The sequence below is a fragment of the Opisthocomus hoazin genome, chromosome 23 (assembly GCF_030867145.1).
Source record: "Opisthocomus hoazin isolate bOpiHoa1 chromosome 23, bOpiHoa1.hap1, whole genome shotgun sequence".
In the NCBI taxonomy this organism is placed as follows: Eukaryota; Metazoa; Chordata; class Aves; order Opisthocomiformes; family Opisthocomidae; genus Opisthocomus; species Opisthocomus hoazin.
Genome location: NC_134436.1, coordinates 8603367 through 8616709, shown reverse-complemented (window position 1 = coordinate 8616709; position 13343 = coordinate 8603367). Strand labels below are relative to the sequence as shown.

Here is a 13343-nt window from a genome sequence, read left to right as displayed (position 1 = left end):
TAACACGAAATGGAATGGGAAGGAGATAGGAAAGGTCTCTTCCCTAATTTTTATTGTTACTCATTCGAAGTTTGGGGTGCACGGGCATGTGCTTATGCACGCACTGCCTAGGCAGAGTGAGCTTCTTTCAGGAACTGGGGTCTTCCTTTGTATTGTTTTTTGAAAGGTAGCTAGGGTCTCCCATTAGACTGTTTACTAATAATACTCCAGAAAAATTTTCAACAAGTGAACACATGGATCTCTCTTCTTTCTCCTGTCCCCCTGAATCTTCAGGTGGTGGTGATTTTCTTCATGTCTGGAAGAGAAAACAGGAGGCCTTTAAAGCTGCTGCAATTGGATTCCTTACACCAGCAGAGCAAGGAGAAATACTTGATGTAAAAAATCACACAAAATGCTCCTTTGCGTGGTCAGGCCGATGCCATGTTGATACACATACGGAGAGAGGTTTAAAAGCCCAGTGTTCTTATGAATATTTGTCTCCTTATGCTAAATTTTACTCTAAGCTCATGTGATGAAGGTTGCTCAAGAAGATTAGCGAGAATCTGATTTTAATGGATCCATATTTATATATGTGTATTGCCAGTCCCCTGGGGACAGAAAATAAGCTGAAACACTGAAGCAATTGCAAATGTGGCAAGAAGCATGGGGTTTGGGACGGTTTGCAAGCTTAACAAGTTGTTCTTCAAGTTTTACTTTATGAATATGAGAACTGGATTCTGTGTGTGCAAACCTTGCTGTGATGGCTTGTGGTGGGATTCTGGAGGTTAACATTCGTAGAATGTTAACATCAATTCTCCTAAAATTTGTGGTACGATAATGCTATGTAAGTACTTGGTGTTGGAACTGGCCGCCGATTCCCTGATAATCATTCACGAACTCATCTTCGTACCCTCCTCTCTGGAACTGGGAAGTCCTTACAAAAGAGGCTGCCGAGTTGTGCAGAGCTGTTAAAGCATTTTTTTGAGCTCGCTAGGTACCTCGAGAGACAGATGCCTAAACGTAGCACTGTGTGGCTTGCACAAACCAACACAGGAGTAGGCTGTACAGTTGAGATCTAGATCCGGGCTTCCAGAGTCTAATGTCACTGACACAGTCCCTCCTTCTCCCTAGTAGAGCTGAGATGCTAGGATCGCAGGGGAGGCCCAGATAGGATGCTGCAGCAGAGGGAAAATACGTGTTCTGTTTCAGATCTATTTACGTTTCTGCTGCCCTCTTAACCGTACAGCCCCATGTAATAGCCAAGTCTGGTTGTGGACTTGTGTTGGTTCTGCAGGCAAGTAGTATGCCTCCTGGCCAGCAGACCAGTTGCCAGCTGCCTAAAAGCCTATTTGCCTTTACCTTAAAAAGGTACAAACAAAGCAAATTATAAAAGCTGTCCTAATGTTACAAATGATTAGAGAAGAACATCAAGCCAAACAAAAATCAAACCTCCCCCACACACCACCCCCATCTTGCACGAAAATGAACCCTACGTCTACAAAGACTCAGTGTGTGGAGCTTTTCTAAATGAGTAGGAATTTAGAATCAAATTTGAAATATTAAATTTAGGTTTTAGCTTGTAATGATTCAAAAAAAAAAAAAGTTGGAAGTCTGACCATTTCTCTGATGGATGCCTTTAGAAATGTTAGTTCTGGGTCCCGCTTTTTCTTTTACTACTTAGTGCAACTTCATATAGAAATAACAAGATAAATAGAAGCAAGTGTCTGTAATAATAATTCTTTTTTTAAAAAACCACAGATTTATCAATGCTAATATGTTTTGTTGCTATGAAAACTCGGTTATCAACATTAAACATTTGTTCAGTCATTTGTTTATCAGTGGCAGTTTGTTAGTAGTTATAAGTAGAATTCCATCTGCCAGTGAAACTATACTGTAAATTGATGTAGAAATCAGCAGCTCCTGGTTTTTGGGGGTGGGGGGAGGCGTCTTTCCTAATGAATATATGAACTTAATGGCACATAAGCGCGTCTCTGGGAGGTGGTTGAGGGGAGTCTCAGGTATACTGCACACAGTGTGGCAGCCGGGCGAAAGCAGGCACACATTGTGATTATCTCAGTTTTCAAACCTGGAAGAGACAAGAATGTGTTGCTAAATGAGAGAGGCAGTATGTCATGCTCACTGAGATAAAAACAGAAGCTGCCAGACACGTTGGCTTTATTCTGCGAATTCTTCGCTTCAGAACTCTCCTGTCTTCCCTTCGTGCTTATTCTGCCTCGCATTCTCATTCTTTCTCCTTCTCTCGTTGCTGTCTCGATCTCTCTCTCATTGTTCTCTCCCTCTTTCCCCGTCTTTGATGCACATACGTTGTCACATTTCATTGACTCTCCCCTCTTCTCTGTTCTTACACTTACGCCTAGTGGTGCTTTAGCCAGAGCTCGCAGCCTCTCCGGCGAGTTTTAGTCATGTGTGAAGCTCAGTTTGATCGAGCGCTCCTTTTCTGCCTTTTCACTCTGGCGAAAGATTAAAAGGTGGTGTCACATCGCTCCCCTGCTCTTTCCCGCAGGAGGGACTTGAAAGGGACAACAAAAACTAATCACTTTCAATAAGCATTTTCTTGCAAAAAAGGGACTTAGCGGTGCAATTTGAGGCTGGTGCTGAGGATTGGGAAGGCTGGAGGATGCTTCATACTGCTAACAAGGGAAGGAAGCCTTCAACTGAGGCAGGTAAGAAGTGCCTGAATCCGAATGTTTTATGGAGTGCCTTGGTCAGAGCGGTAGATTTTCAGCCTTCTGTAACTGAGGCAAGTAACTGCAGCGAGAGGCAGCGTCGGTGTTGTATCGGATTCCTTTTGTTTAAGATGCAAAGTATGTGCTATAAATTGAATTAGAAATGGGTTTGTGAAGATGCCGTATTCATGCTGAATGATTGTGTGTGTGTGTCCCCTCCCCGACACCCCCCCCTTTTTCTCTGTAGCAAAATAAATCCGAGAATGAGCTTTTGTGAAAGCTGGACTTTGCTTAAGGTTAAATTCAGTGCTTAAATCTCGGTATGAGAAAAGCTTTTGAGTCTTGTAACCCTCGAGGAGCTTGGCATTCTGCAATCTGGTTGCAAGAGCTGAACTAAAAATTAATTGTACTTATTTACTGTTTATTTAGTGAGGTAAAATCTAGCATCGAGTTTAGGTCTAGGTGAATACGGTCTGTTTGCCTGGCATTTCGTCGGATGAATAGCTATACCCTTTTACACATACTGTAAAACCTATTTTGTGTTTATGTTTTGTAAATTGAGATTAAGTAGCATCCTGAATGAAATACGTGACTTAAACTCATAAACTGCATCTGTGTTTAGTAAAGCAATCACCGAATTAGAATAATGGATTTATGTCAGTTGTCAAATGGAGTTAACTCTGAAAGTGCTGTCCACGAGTGCACTTGGCTTACAATACAGGGCTTTCTGTTTAACAGTTATGGAGAGGGGCTGATTTATCGGGCAAAGCCTATGAACTTGAGTCCTGTGTCAATATAAAATGATACAGCTTAAAGTGTTGGTGGTTTGGGGAGAGGTGCCCTTTTGTTCTCTGTAAAAATACTCTATGTGAAAAGGCTCTGTAGGGATTCCAGAGGCAAAAATAATTGTGGTTACTTTTAAAACGTTACGTGCCGATAAGTGCTGTTCATTCCCAACTGGAATATTTAGCTGTCGGGGCTTCTGTTTCTGGTCTTCGCTGGCTTTGGTGCCTTTTTTTCCCTCCCTGCGTTTCTGCGCTTACATTTTACAGTCGCTCTCTGTACGAGCAAACGAAGGCTCTGAATAGAAGGAAGGGATTGCGAGCAGCAGTGCTGTTCTGAATTTCATTGTCACACTGAAAAGTGAACAGGCGCGCCAGGACAGTTAGACCGTTATTGGGGATTTAAAGGAAAGCAAATAACGCTGCAGCCATCAGAGTTATTTGTAAAAGTAGAGTACTAATTAACCGGCTCGGGAAGCGGAGCCATGAGAAGCCAACTTTAGGAGCTGTCACAGAGTACGCGTGGTTTGCTGGGTAGATTTTAGCGCTGCGGACCTGCGAATGAGCGCGCTGCGCGTAGGAACGAGCGTGTTTCCTCCAGAAGTTCTGCCTCGCTGCGAGTTGGCCCCGCGGCCCTCGCACGGTTGCGTGGCCGCGCTTTCCGTGCGCGGTTGCGGTGGCTGCTGCTGCGAGATGGGCAGAGCCAAGGCACCGCGCAGCCGCGGGGCACCGAGCCCCCGGGGATGGGGACGCCTGCTCTCCCGCCGGGCCGCGGCGAGGGGCCTCACCCCCTACTGCTGCTGTCTGCGGCCGTGATCGATCACGTGTGTTCATCCTCGTGTCAAGGGACAGGGTTTTTTCCCCGAGGACTTAAAATCAGACAGAAGAACCTGTGAATGTTTCACTGATTTGCAGTGGATATTTTTACTTTTTAACTGTAGTTTTGCTGGACTTGTTATTGTTTACTACTGGGCACTGGAATTGCCATTACACCTCCCTTTCACCATTCAAAATGTTTCTGTATGTCCTTCCAAGCTCTTTTTATGCTTCAGATTAGTTGAAGCACATACTGGGTGAAACTGAAATTAAGAGTAACTTGTCTGACGAAAATGGAAGTCCTGGATATAACGTGGTATTTGAAATGATATCTCATGGCGTAAATAAATACATCTAAGTGTAAATGGTAGATGACTTCTGATATGAATTAGTCATAAAGAATTTGTTCCTTATGAAGTGGCAGAAAACGAGGAGGTTGAAGATGAGCTGACTTGATCTGTTTGAGCCCAGAATGCAGGGTCGGAGTTGCAGATGGTTTGTCTCTCCTTTGGGCGTTTGCTAACTCTGCCCTACTAGGTGTTAAATGGGCGATTAATGTAAATAGCAGCATTTTACTGATGTTCCAGTAGATGTTGCTGGAGAGCAAAGTAAAGATTACTTCATAGAGAAAAAGAAATGCAGTGAGATTACAAAAGCCAAAGAAAAATCTCAAGGCGAATGGCTATACAGGCTGCTGGTAGTTTAATAATACGAGGTCAATAATTTTTTACATCATCATTCTAGGTTCTGTTCGGTTAGAAAATCTGAAGAGGTGCATGTGCTGAAATGAGACACATGTGGAGACAACTGTCGTCTTGTCTTTTTTTTAAGGTTTTTAGTTTTTACTTGCCACTCCTAACATTTGATCACTAGTATTAACATTGTTTCACGTGCATGTTTTCTCAGAGGAGGGGCTGAAGGAATATCCCGAAAATTTTGGGGCTTTTTTTGTTAATTACATTCACAAAATACAAATGTTTAATTATAAATTAAGAAATGAAATGCATGCAACCTCAAAATTAGAATTCCAGTGCAGTGAAGTTGCTTTCCTTTGAGAACAGTAAGAGCTTATCAGATCAACACATAATTAAAAGCAAAAAAACCCCCTCTTTCTTAATTTGTATGGTATTTTTTTAATTTGTGCATTATTTTTTCTAGCTGTGAACAATTGTGAGTTACCATCTTCGTATGTGCTTGAATTGTGAGAGAAATCCTGTGATAAGTCTCAGATCAATCAATTCTAGAGTAGCCAATGGCAAACGCGTGGATAGAAAACTGTGACGGCCTGTGCTAAAACTACTGGCTTATTAATTAATCTGAGAAAATAATAAAGCATTCCCAAAGGAGTCGAGGTTTCTAGTATACAGGCACTAACTGATGCAATTTCAGGCAAGCACTGACCTCTATCTGTGGGAATATTTATTTTTGGTGATGATAGTCAACCACAAACGATTTCAAATTCAAAACACTAATGTGTGTTGGGGTGTTTTTTTAATCCTAGCTTTTCGTGTAAAGTAGGGTAAACATACCAACTTAGGCTGGTCATAATGAAAGTGTGATCTCTCTGCGTTCAGCTGGTTTGTACCTGTTTGTGCCTTAAATAAACAAGGAAAAACAAGAGTTAGTTGAAGACCTTTTAGAGGTTTTAGAATTAAAATTAAAGTGTTTCTCTGAATTTTATAATGCATAGCAGCCTGGATTTATTTAGTTTGCTGCTTGCTCTTTAAGAAGATTTCAGCTTCTGCTTATAATCGAAAAAATGCAGATAGAAAAATATGTGGCAGATCTCTGCAGTCATCTCCCATGTCATTGGCATTGCATTATTTATTGTAGTTTGGTTTTAGTATTTTTGTGTTTTTTTACAGTTGTGCTCACCAAAAGTTCTTTAATCTGACAAGCTTTAGGTTGATTTATTTTCCCATACAGATTTACTCTTGCCAGTAGGGGTTTTCCGTAATCTTCTGCTTCTGTAATTTATTGTTGAATTTTTGTGTGCGTATGGCTGTGTACATAGTAAGGTAATTCCTTAACTTTCAGAAAACTCTTTGCATACTTTATATGCGGAAGAAGTGAAGTCTCCCTATGTTTCAGGAGTATGATACGTATTTATCAAAGAGTCGCGTGTAGTTTTTTTGTGGGTTTTTTGTCTCGAACTTAGAAGTTCCCAGGGCTTTTGAGACAGTTAGTGGTTGATACTGAGCATTGTGCGTCTCAGCTGGGCATGGCCAGCAGTTCGTGAGCTCTTTTACATTTTTACAGTTCTGTGTCATTCAGAAAAATAAGCCTGACTGTTACCAGTGAGAGAATATTACCAGAATGATGTTCTTGTACCTTCCGTAGTGCAGTTTACTTTCAGACTTGTCAGTTCAATGAAATGGTACGTAATTTAGTTTAAAAGATCGTAATATGTCATCAGTTTCTAAAGAGAATTCCCTGTTGAAAACACTGGCAAATTCAGTTTAAAGGCTTATGACACAATATAGCCCTAAGGAATAAACTTTTATCTTTGTATTTCTCAGTTCTCAAAGTCATGAAGAGAAAAGTAAGCTTGCTTGTGTAGTGGAATTCTATTTACGAGTACGCTATGAAAAGCTCGGAATAGCTGAACAGGGTAAATAATTCTGGCCACAATTGGGTCTAGTGGCACCTGTCTCAGTAGCAGCGATATCGCATTCCTGGGTTTGTCTGTCGATGCTTATGTGTGTATAAGCAAACACACAAATCTGGATCTGTATTTTAATTTAGGCCCATTTCGAATTGAAAAATCCATAGCTAGTCTCACAGTATTGGAACACAGGAGGAAGGGATGTCTAGGAGTTTGCAGTAAGTTGCTGAAATGTAAAGCCGTGATGTGTACGTAGGAGAATGTACTGCAGATGATAATGATTTAATGACTGATTGGGGAAGCTTGTTTCAAATGCGTCTATATAATTTGTTCCATTGCTGTGATAGTTTCATTAAAATTTGATGTAAGGGGAATAAAAATAATTTCAAAAAAATAGAAGTAGGATTTGGCAATAAAGTTATCTTAAGGATGTTACTTCTAAAGGAAAAGACAGGGTTGTATATATTTTCCTCATTTATGATGAAGTAACTCTTGAATAATTTGAAGTAGTGGGTGTAAGTTCTCTTTTAGCTGCATTGTGTAAAATATATGTGGCTAATGCAGTTCTTACTCTATGCATGCAGTTTTTGAACGATACAGAGTTCGGTTGCTATCTGTAGCTTATATTGATTTAATAAAATTCAACCTGTAGCTCATGGCTGATTCCAAATCAAATAAAATTTCTATTCTGTTACCGTGTGCAATGGTATTATAGCCGTGTAAAATGTTGCATTAAGCTTTATCCCCCCACCACCCAAAGTTAAAAAAAAGCAAAAAAAAGAGGCTAAAAAGCGTTTTAGCTAAAGCTAAACTTTTTAGCTAAAGCTTTTTGAAGTAGAACATTTTTGTAGATCATTCTCCTAGACTTATCTTTGCTGTGAGATTCCACAGGGTGATGTCATATTAAAGTATCTTAGGAGTGGTCCTTCTCTGTGAAAGATTAGCAGTGTTTCCAAATCCCTTGTATATTTTCTGGGCATTTTGATACAAAACTTAATACAAAGTATTTTCAGTTGGAAAATGTGCCTTTAAAATTGTCCATGGTATTTCATATATATTTGTGTGGTGCTTTTTGTTGTACTTGACCACACAGTATTACCCAGTAATGGCTCCTAACAGTGATGGTTATGCTAACGTTGCTATGGAGCAACACAGTCTTTTCTGGTCCCCTCGTTTCTCTTTATTATTGGATTAATGTCTTTTTTGAATAGGTTTTAGCTGACAAATTCAACTCCTTCAGCCCTTTCTGTTTGGTCTAAATGTCAAGCCCAACGCAGGCTTTTGTACAGTTTTCTCCCTGGCAGCAAAAGGGAGGCAAGGAAGCTGCTGCAAGATGTTATCGTTTGGTGGGGGAAGAAGTGTCGATACGGAGTTGCGAGAGACTTCTCTCCCTACAGACAGTAATGCCTATTTTTCAATAACCAGGAGCTTCTGGTTATGTGGCATTCCCTCCTCGCCAGGCATTCATGCTTAAACGAAACCAGGATTATCTCAATATTTAAGTTGATATTCATGCTCGTAGCTTAATTCTGTGCATAACAGATAAAGAAGGCTTTGGTGCGTTTGGGTTGGAAGGGCACAGAGAGGAAAGGGGAAAAAATATCAAGAGGTTCTTCATGTCTAGAACACGCAGGAGAGGAAATGTTTCTAAGAACAATTTGCAATTAGGGTAAAAATTGTAACATCAGATAGTGCATGCAGATCTTTCTAGAGTCAATCTATTGTGACATTGCTCCAGTATGTGTTCATGCACATAAATAATGTATATGTGCTATACATATATACATACAGTCTCTAGAGGTCAGTAGAATGTAAGGAATGGGCACATGTTCTGTTTTTCTAATACGAGACTTGGAGATGCAGTGTATCAGATGTTGCTACCTAGAAAGGATGAATATGTTTCTAATGAAATTTGGAAGTGAAGTAATTAATCAGAGCTGAATGAAAGAGAAACATGTCTGTCTGGGTGCGGAAATGAGTGTGAAGGACTTGTTTAGAGCAAATTCCTGATAAATGCTCATTTACGTTCTAAGAATCTTGACAGAAATCCAAACCATGATTATTGTATTATGGTTCATTATATTGCCTCTCCTTACTACCTTTTTTGAGAGGGCTTTTTAGAATGACTGAAATAAAAATTAAAATGGTCTTTTGAGACAGCATATGTCAAATGCAAAGCGAATCAGGACTACAGTGCAGGGAGCACATTTTCTTTTCATGTTTTCACAGTTAGCCTTGGCCAGCCTTAACAAATTAATTGTTTTGTTGTCCTTGGTCACCCCCTTCTAAAATGAAATCCTCTGAATAAACTGGTCATGTATGGTTGAAGGTTCTGTTTTCTTTTTAAAAATGTTTTGATAGTTTTGATAGTTTCGTATTATAAGCTGCGAGTTTGGATTTTTTTGTTTTATTAGTCCATGACTTGATTTTGGTTTGTTTTTTTGGGGAGGGAAACTAAACAAATGAAGAGCTTTTATCTCTGAAGGTGTTTATTTGAATTCTAATTTATGCTGCAAGCGGAAAGGAGGTTTGTGGTTTTAGTGGTGGTTTATAAGATCTAACATCAAAATTCAAAACAGCTATAATTGTGTACAGAAGAGTAGTTGAGAAAGGTAGGAAAGGGCGTTACAGATGAAGGGTGAGTTAACACTGATACGGTCCTTTCAGGAGAAGGGCGTTAGAGCAGGCAAGCAGGGTGTGCGGGGTGTCTAATCTATTCTTTATTTGTTTGTTTCACAATTATTGTGGTTTGGGTGCAGAATGTTGAACTGTGTATTGGAAAAAAATCAACCCGGACCATTCTGAACAACAGAAGTCTGTGAGGTAGCTGAATGAAAAAGCAGGTGTTTTAACATGTTTACTGAGTCTGGAAGATATGCGAGTACGTTGGTTTATATTTCCGTTGTTGCTGGAGGAGAATGATAATACTGGGTCACTACATTATGGAACTGATTTTTTTTTTTTTCAGTCAGTATCAGACCAAAAAGATAAAAAGTCCACTGCAGTGAACACAGGAATAATAATCTGTGTTACTCTGGGGGCGTTCTGCTAGCAACAGTTCAGGTACCTGTTGGTTCACAGAGGTGATTCCATGATGGCACCCACTGGGAACGTGTCGTTTCAGTACTGTCTGGATTGTGGGGATTTATTTCTTTTTACTAACATATTTTTTCTCATCTTTGTAAGAAATTTGTGAAGAGAAAATGAAACACTTCTAAAACTTACTCATACTCACCAAACATGAATTCACCAACCGCTGATGGGATGTTTTCCACCTTTAGTCCAAAAAGAAAGCACAGTAGTCCTTAAAAAGTCAAACTGGGTAGTATGTATCCATAGCAAGCAAATTGTTGTTCAACCTGATAAATGGTTGTGCTGCAACATAGGTCCTTCTAAGGCATACTCGCATGGGAGAGTGTGCTCATGCGGCTTCAGCACACTCTTTACACCGCTGTGGTTCCAAGTGCCTTTTGGTATCTTTGAAGATGCTTACAGTTGCTGCCTAACCACGCTACCTGAGGTCCGAAAAAATCTGATTCTAGAGCCAGGCTGTGTTACAGTGAGAAATATGTTGTCATATAAGCAAGGTAGTTAGGCTGTTGAATTTATCCGTGTATACAGGCCTTTAGAAATGACTGGTTTGTATGCTTTTTGTTTGCTCTTCAGAGAGGCTATTCGTGTGGCTTCCGATATCTTTCTTCTGTTCATGTTGTAGTTAATGTTACGTGTTGCAAACTACTGACAGGACAGTTCCTGTCCTGGAGTTAGTTAAGCCATCAATTCCCTTTTTACTTGGCTTCTAGTCATTTCTGTTAGCTTGCCTGGAAGCTACACTTCAAAAATCTCTGTGATCCCCCTAGATACTCTGGAAGGCATCTTCCAAAATAGTGTCTGGAACTTTTTTAACAGTGAGCTAAGCAGAGTTAATTGTTGCAGGAATCATTCTGTTTTTCTTCCCTCGCTGTTCTTTTAATGTACTTAAAATGTTCTTTAATCATTAGATGTGACAAAGCACAGATGATGTGGAAGTGGAGCTCGAACTTCAGTGTACCTACCTTTGGACGAGCGGGAATGCTATCAACTCAAAATGTTCATTAAACTTGTGCTTTAAAAAAAAATTGTGGAGGTAAAAAAAGGCAGTTACATTCATTATTAATACGTTCTGATGAATAGTGAATCTGCACGGTCCTCTCTGAAGTCTGGTGGCTCTCCACATAAACAGTACAGAAGAGTTTGAAGATCAGCCTGGTTCTGGTATGTGAGTTTGCAGAAGCTGAGTGTATGAAGACTTCACCTCAGAAAAGAAGACTGGATGATGTGTCTGCATGGAAGAGGTCTAGATGCAGTGCCTTCGCACAGCTGAACGTAATCGGTTTGGATTCTCCGTTGCCTGGGTCCCTGGCAGCAGAGCTTCTGAGGTGGGATGCTGCTGAGAAGGCAGGAGGCTTGTGGAAAAGCCTTTCTTTTCAGTCCATTGCGGAGAAACGCACAGGCAGTTTGGCGTTCCTGCTCGTGCCTCCTCAGTGTTTTTCAGGGAACTGGTGAGGTTTTTTGAGTAAGCCGGTGAGTTCCCACTCAGAGGAGGTACCTCCCTGAAGTGTGGGACAAGGTGACGTTTTTAGAAAGAAAGCCAGGCTAAACTCGGTTTCCCTTGGACACTCTGCTGGTATCTGGTAGAGGGATTTACTCTAAGCAGTTGGTATCTGGAGAACCGCTGTCCTGGGGAATGCCTGCTTGTTTTCTGTTCTAAGCACGAAGAAACTGGTATGGCCCCTCAGCGTTTGACGCTGTGGCCTTTAATACTGAGTTCTTTCACGTGCTGGAATTAATGCTGAAGAGCCTGATCTCACAGTTTAGCTACGTAACACTGAAGACCAGCTGAAGTTGATATAAACAAAAGAGAAATATTACCTCTGTAAATGGATAATTATTAAAGTTCAAAAATGTGGCAAAGTTGTCAGAGCTATTGAAAGCAAATGGTGAGGAATCGGTTTCCTCAGCTGGAAATGGCTGCAGGCTTTTGGGTTTAGTTGGTTTATGTCCGTGCATTTTATTTTGCTTACCTGTTGTGTTTGTGTGATTATGAGCTCTTAGGCATGAAGTGATTATAGTATAACAGCGGTGGTCCAAATTCTTGGATACAGTGGCTCTTGTCTACCTCACTGAGAACGGTGTGAACATCTGTAGGGGCCAAACTGACTCTCAGAATTATCACTTCTAAAAAGCCTGTCCTTTTTCGTGGGGATTCTTTTTCCCCATCAGAAATCTAGACAAAAGAATCAAAAGAATAGTGGGAAGCGGGGGTTTTAGATCCGGCAGCGCTTTCGGTGGGTGTCCAAGTGAGGCATTTTTTTGGTTTCAGGAATGTAAGAAGTGGGTTGGATATTCTGTGGACTGTTCTTTACGTCCCCAGCCAGTTACACAAGAGAATGAGGAATAACTGGAGGTAGCAAAAATATAGATAATAAGATTCTATCGTAAAAGGACCGAAGAAAATATTCAGCACATTAACCTTTCAAAAATATATAAACCGGTGTTCTTAAAGAATAGTTAAGAGAAGAGTGGGCAGAGTAAGTAAGTATTTTACCCCCTACACTTGAAGGCGTGCTGTTGGAGAATGATGGGATCTTTTGAATCTACAGCCCAGTAGACAATCTGTTTATTTGTAATCATAATAGTAATAGATTGTCTGTGTGATTGTGGGTGTGGAGAACTTGATTTCATGACTCAGCTGGTCTCTTATAGTTCTGTGTTCACTGTTTTAGTTCTTTGTGACAAGAGGTGTATGCCTAGAACGGGACCGAAGTGCTCGCCTTCTAAAAGAAACACCACAGAACTCCTAGAATTATGTGCAGACTTGAGTAACCACGACATTTGCATGTAAAGAAATCTGCAATGACAGTAATAACCAGTATCAGTGTAAAATTACAAATTATTTCAATTTAAGTTGTTTCATTTTTCTACACACAGTTTAAAGTCTGTCACCATAGGCTGCTGACTTCATCTCGAATGCATTCTGCAGTCTTGACAGTTGTTGTGGATTTGTTAATACTAAGTCAGTAATTGTTGGCTTTGAAGAGGGATCCAACATCTTCAGCAAGAGCTTATTAAACCGTAAAATATGGATTGCCTTTACCCTAATGGCCTCTGAATCCTATTACCATCCCATTAGAGAGTGTGGGATTTTAGTAATTCTGTTGTTGTTTCCAGTGGGCAGCGAGTACAGCGGGGAAGGGCAGGGGTTAATGCAATTCATTCTCCGGAACAGTGTAACGGCGAGTCCTTTAGCGTGTGGTGGGAGTCCTCGCGTTAAAGCAGGGAGAGGGGCTTCAACCAGAACTACCCCCCACCCCCAAAAAAAGCACCCCAAACCCCATGAGACTTCCTGCATTACCTCCACTCTGTAAACAGAATAGAAATGAGTAAGTTGATAAATAAGCAAGTGCCAAGTAGGCTGCAGTCTAGAAGGGTTTT

The 13343-nt window shown here is 40.6% G+C and overlaps 1 protein-coding gene across 16 annotated transcripts in view; it reads left to right on the top strand.

Moving 5' to 3' along the window:
• Window positions 1–13343, top strand: part of TENM2 (teneurin transmembrane protein 2) — a 1253534-nt gene that overhangs the window by 878188 nt on the left and 362003 nt on the right. Inside the window, exon 1 of one of the 16 annotated variants that reach the window (XM_075442196.1) lies at window positions 2451–2663. The exons of the other annotated variants lie outside the window; for them this stretch is intronic. Coding sequence (XP_075298311.1) covers window positions 2618–2663 — 46 coding nt within the window. The 5' untranslated portion in view covers window positions 2451–2617. Of the gene's footprint in view, window positions 1–2450; window positions 2664–13343 lie in introns of those variants that run through there. 16 annotated transcript variants of the gene reach the window in all.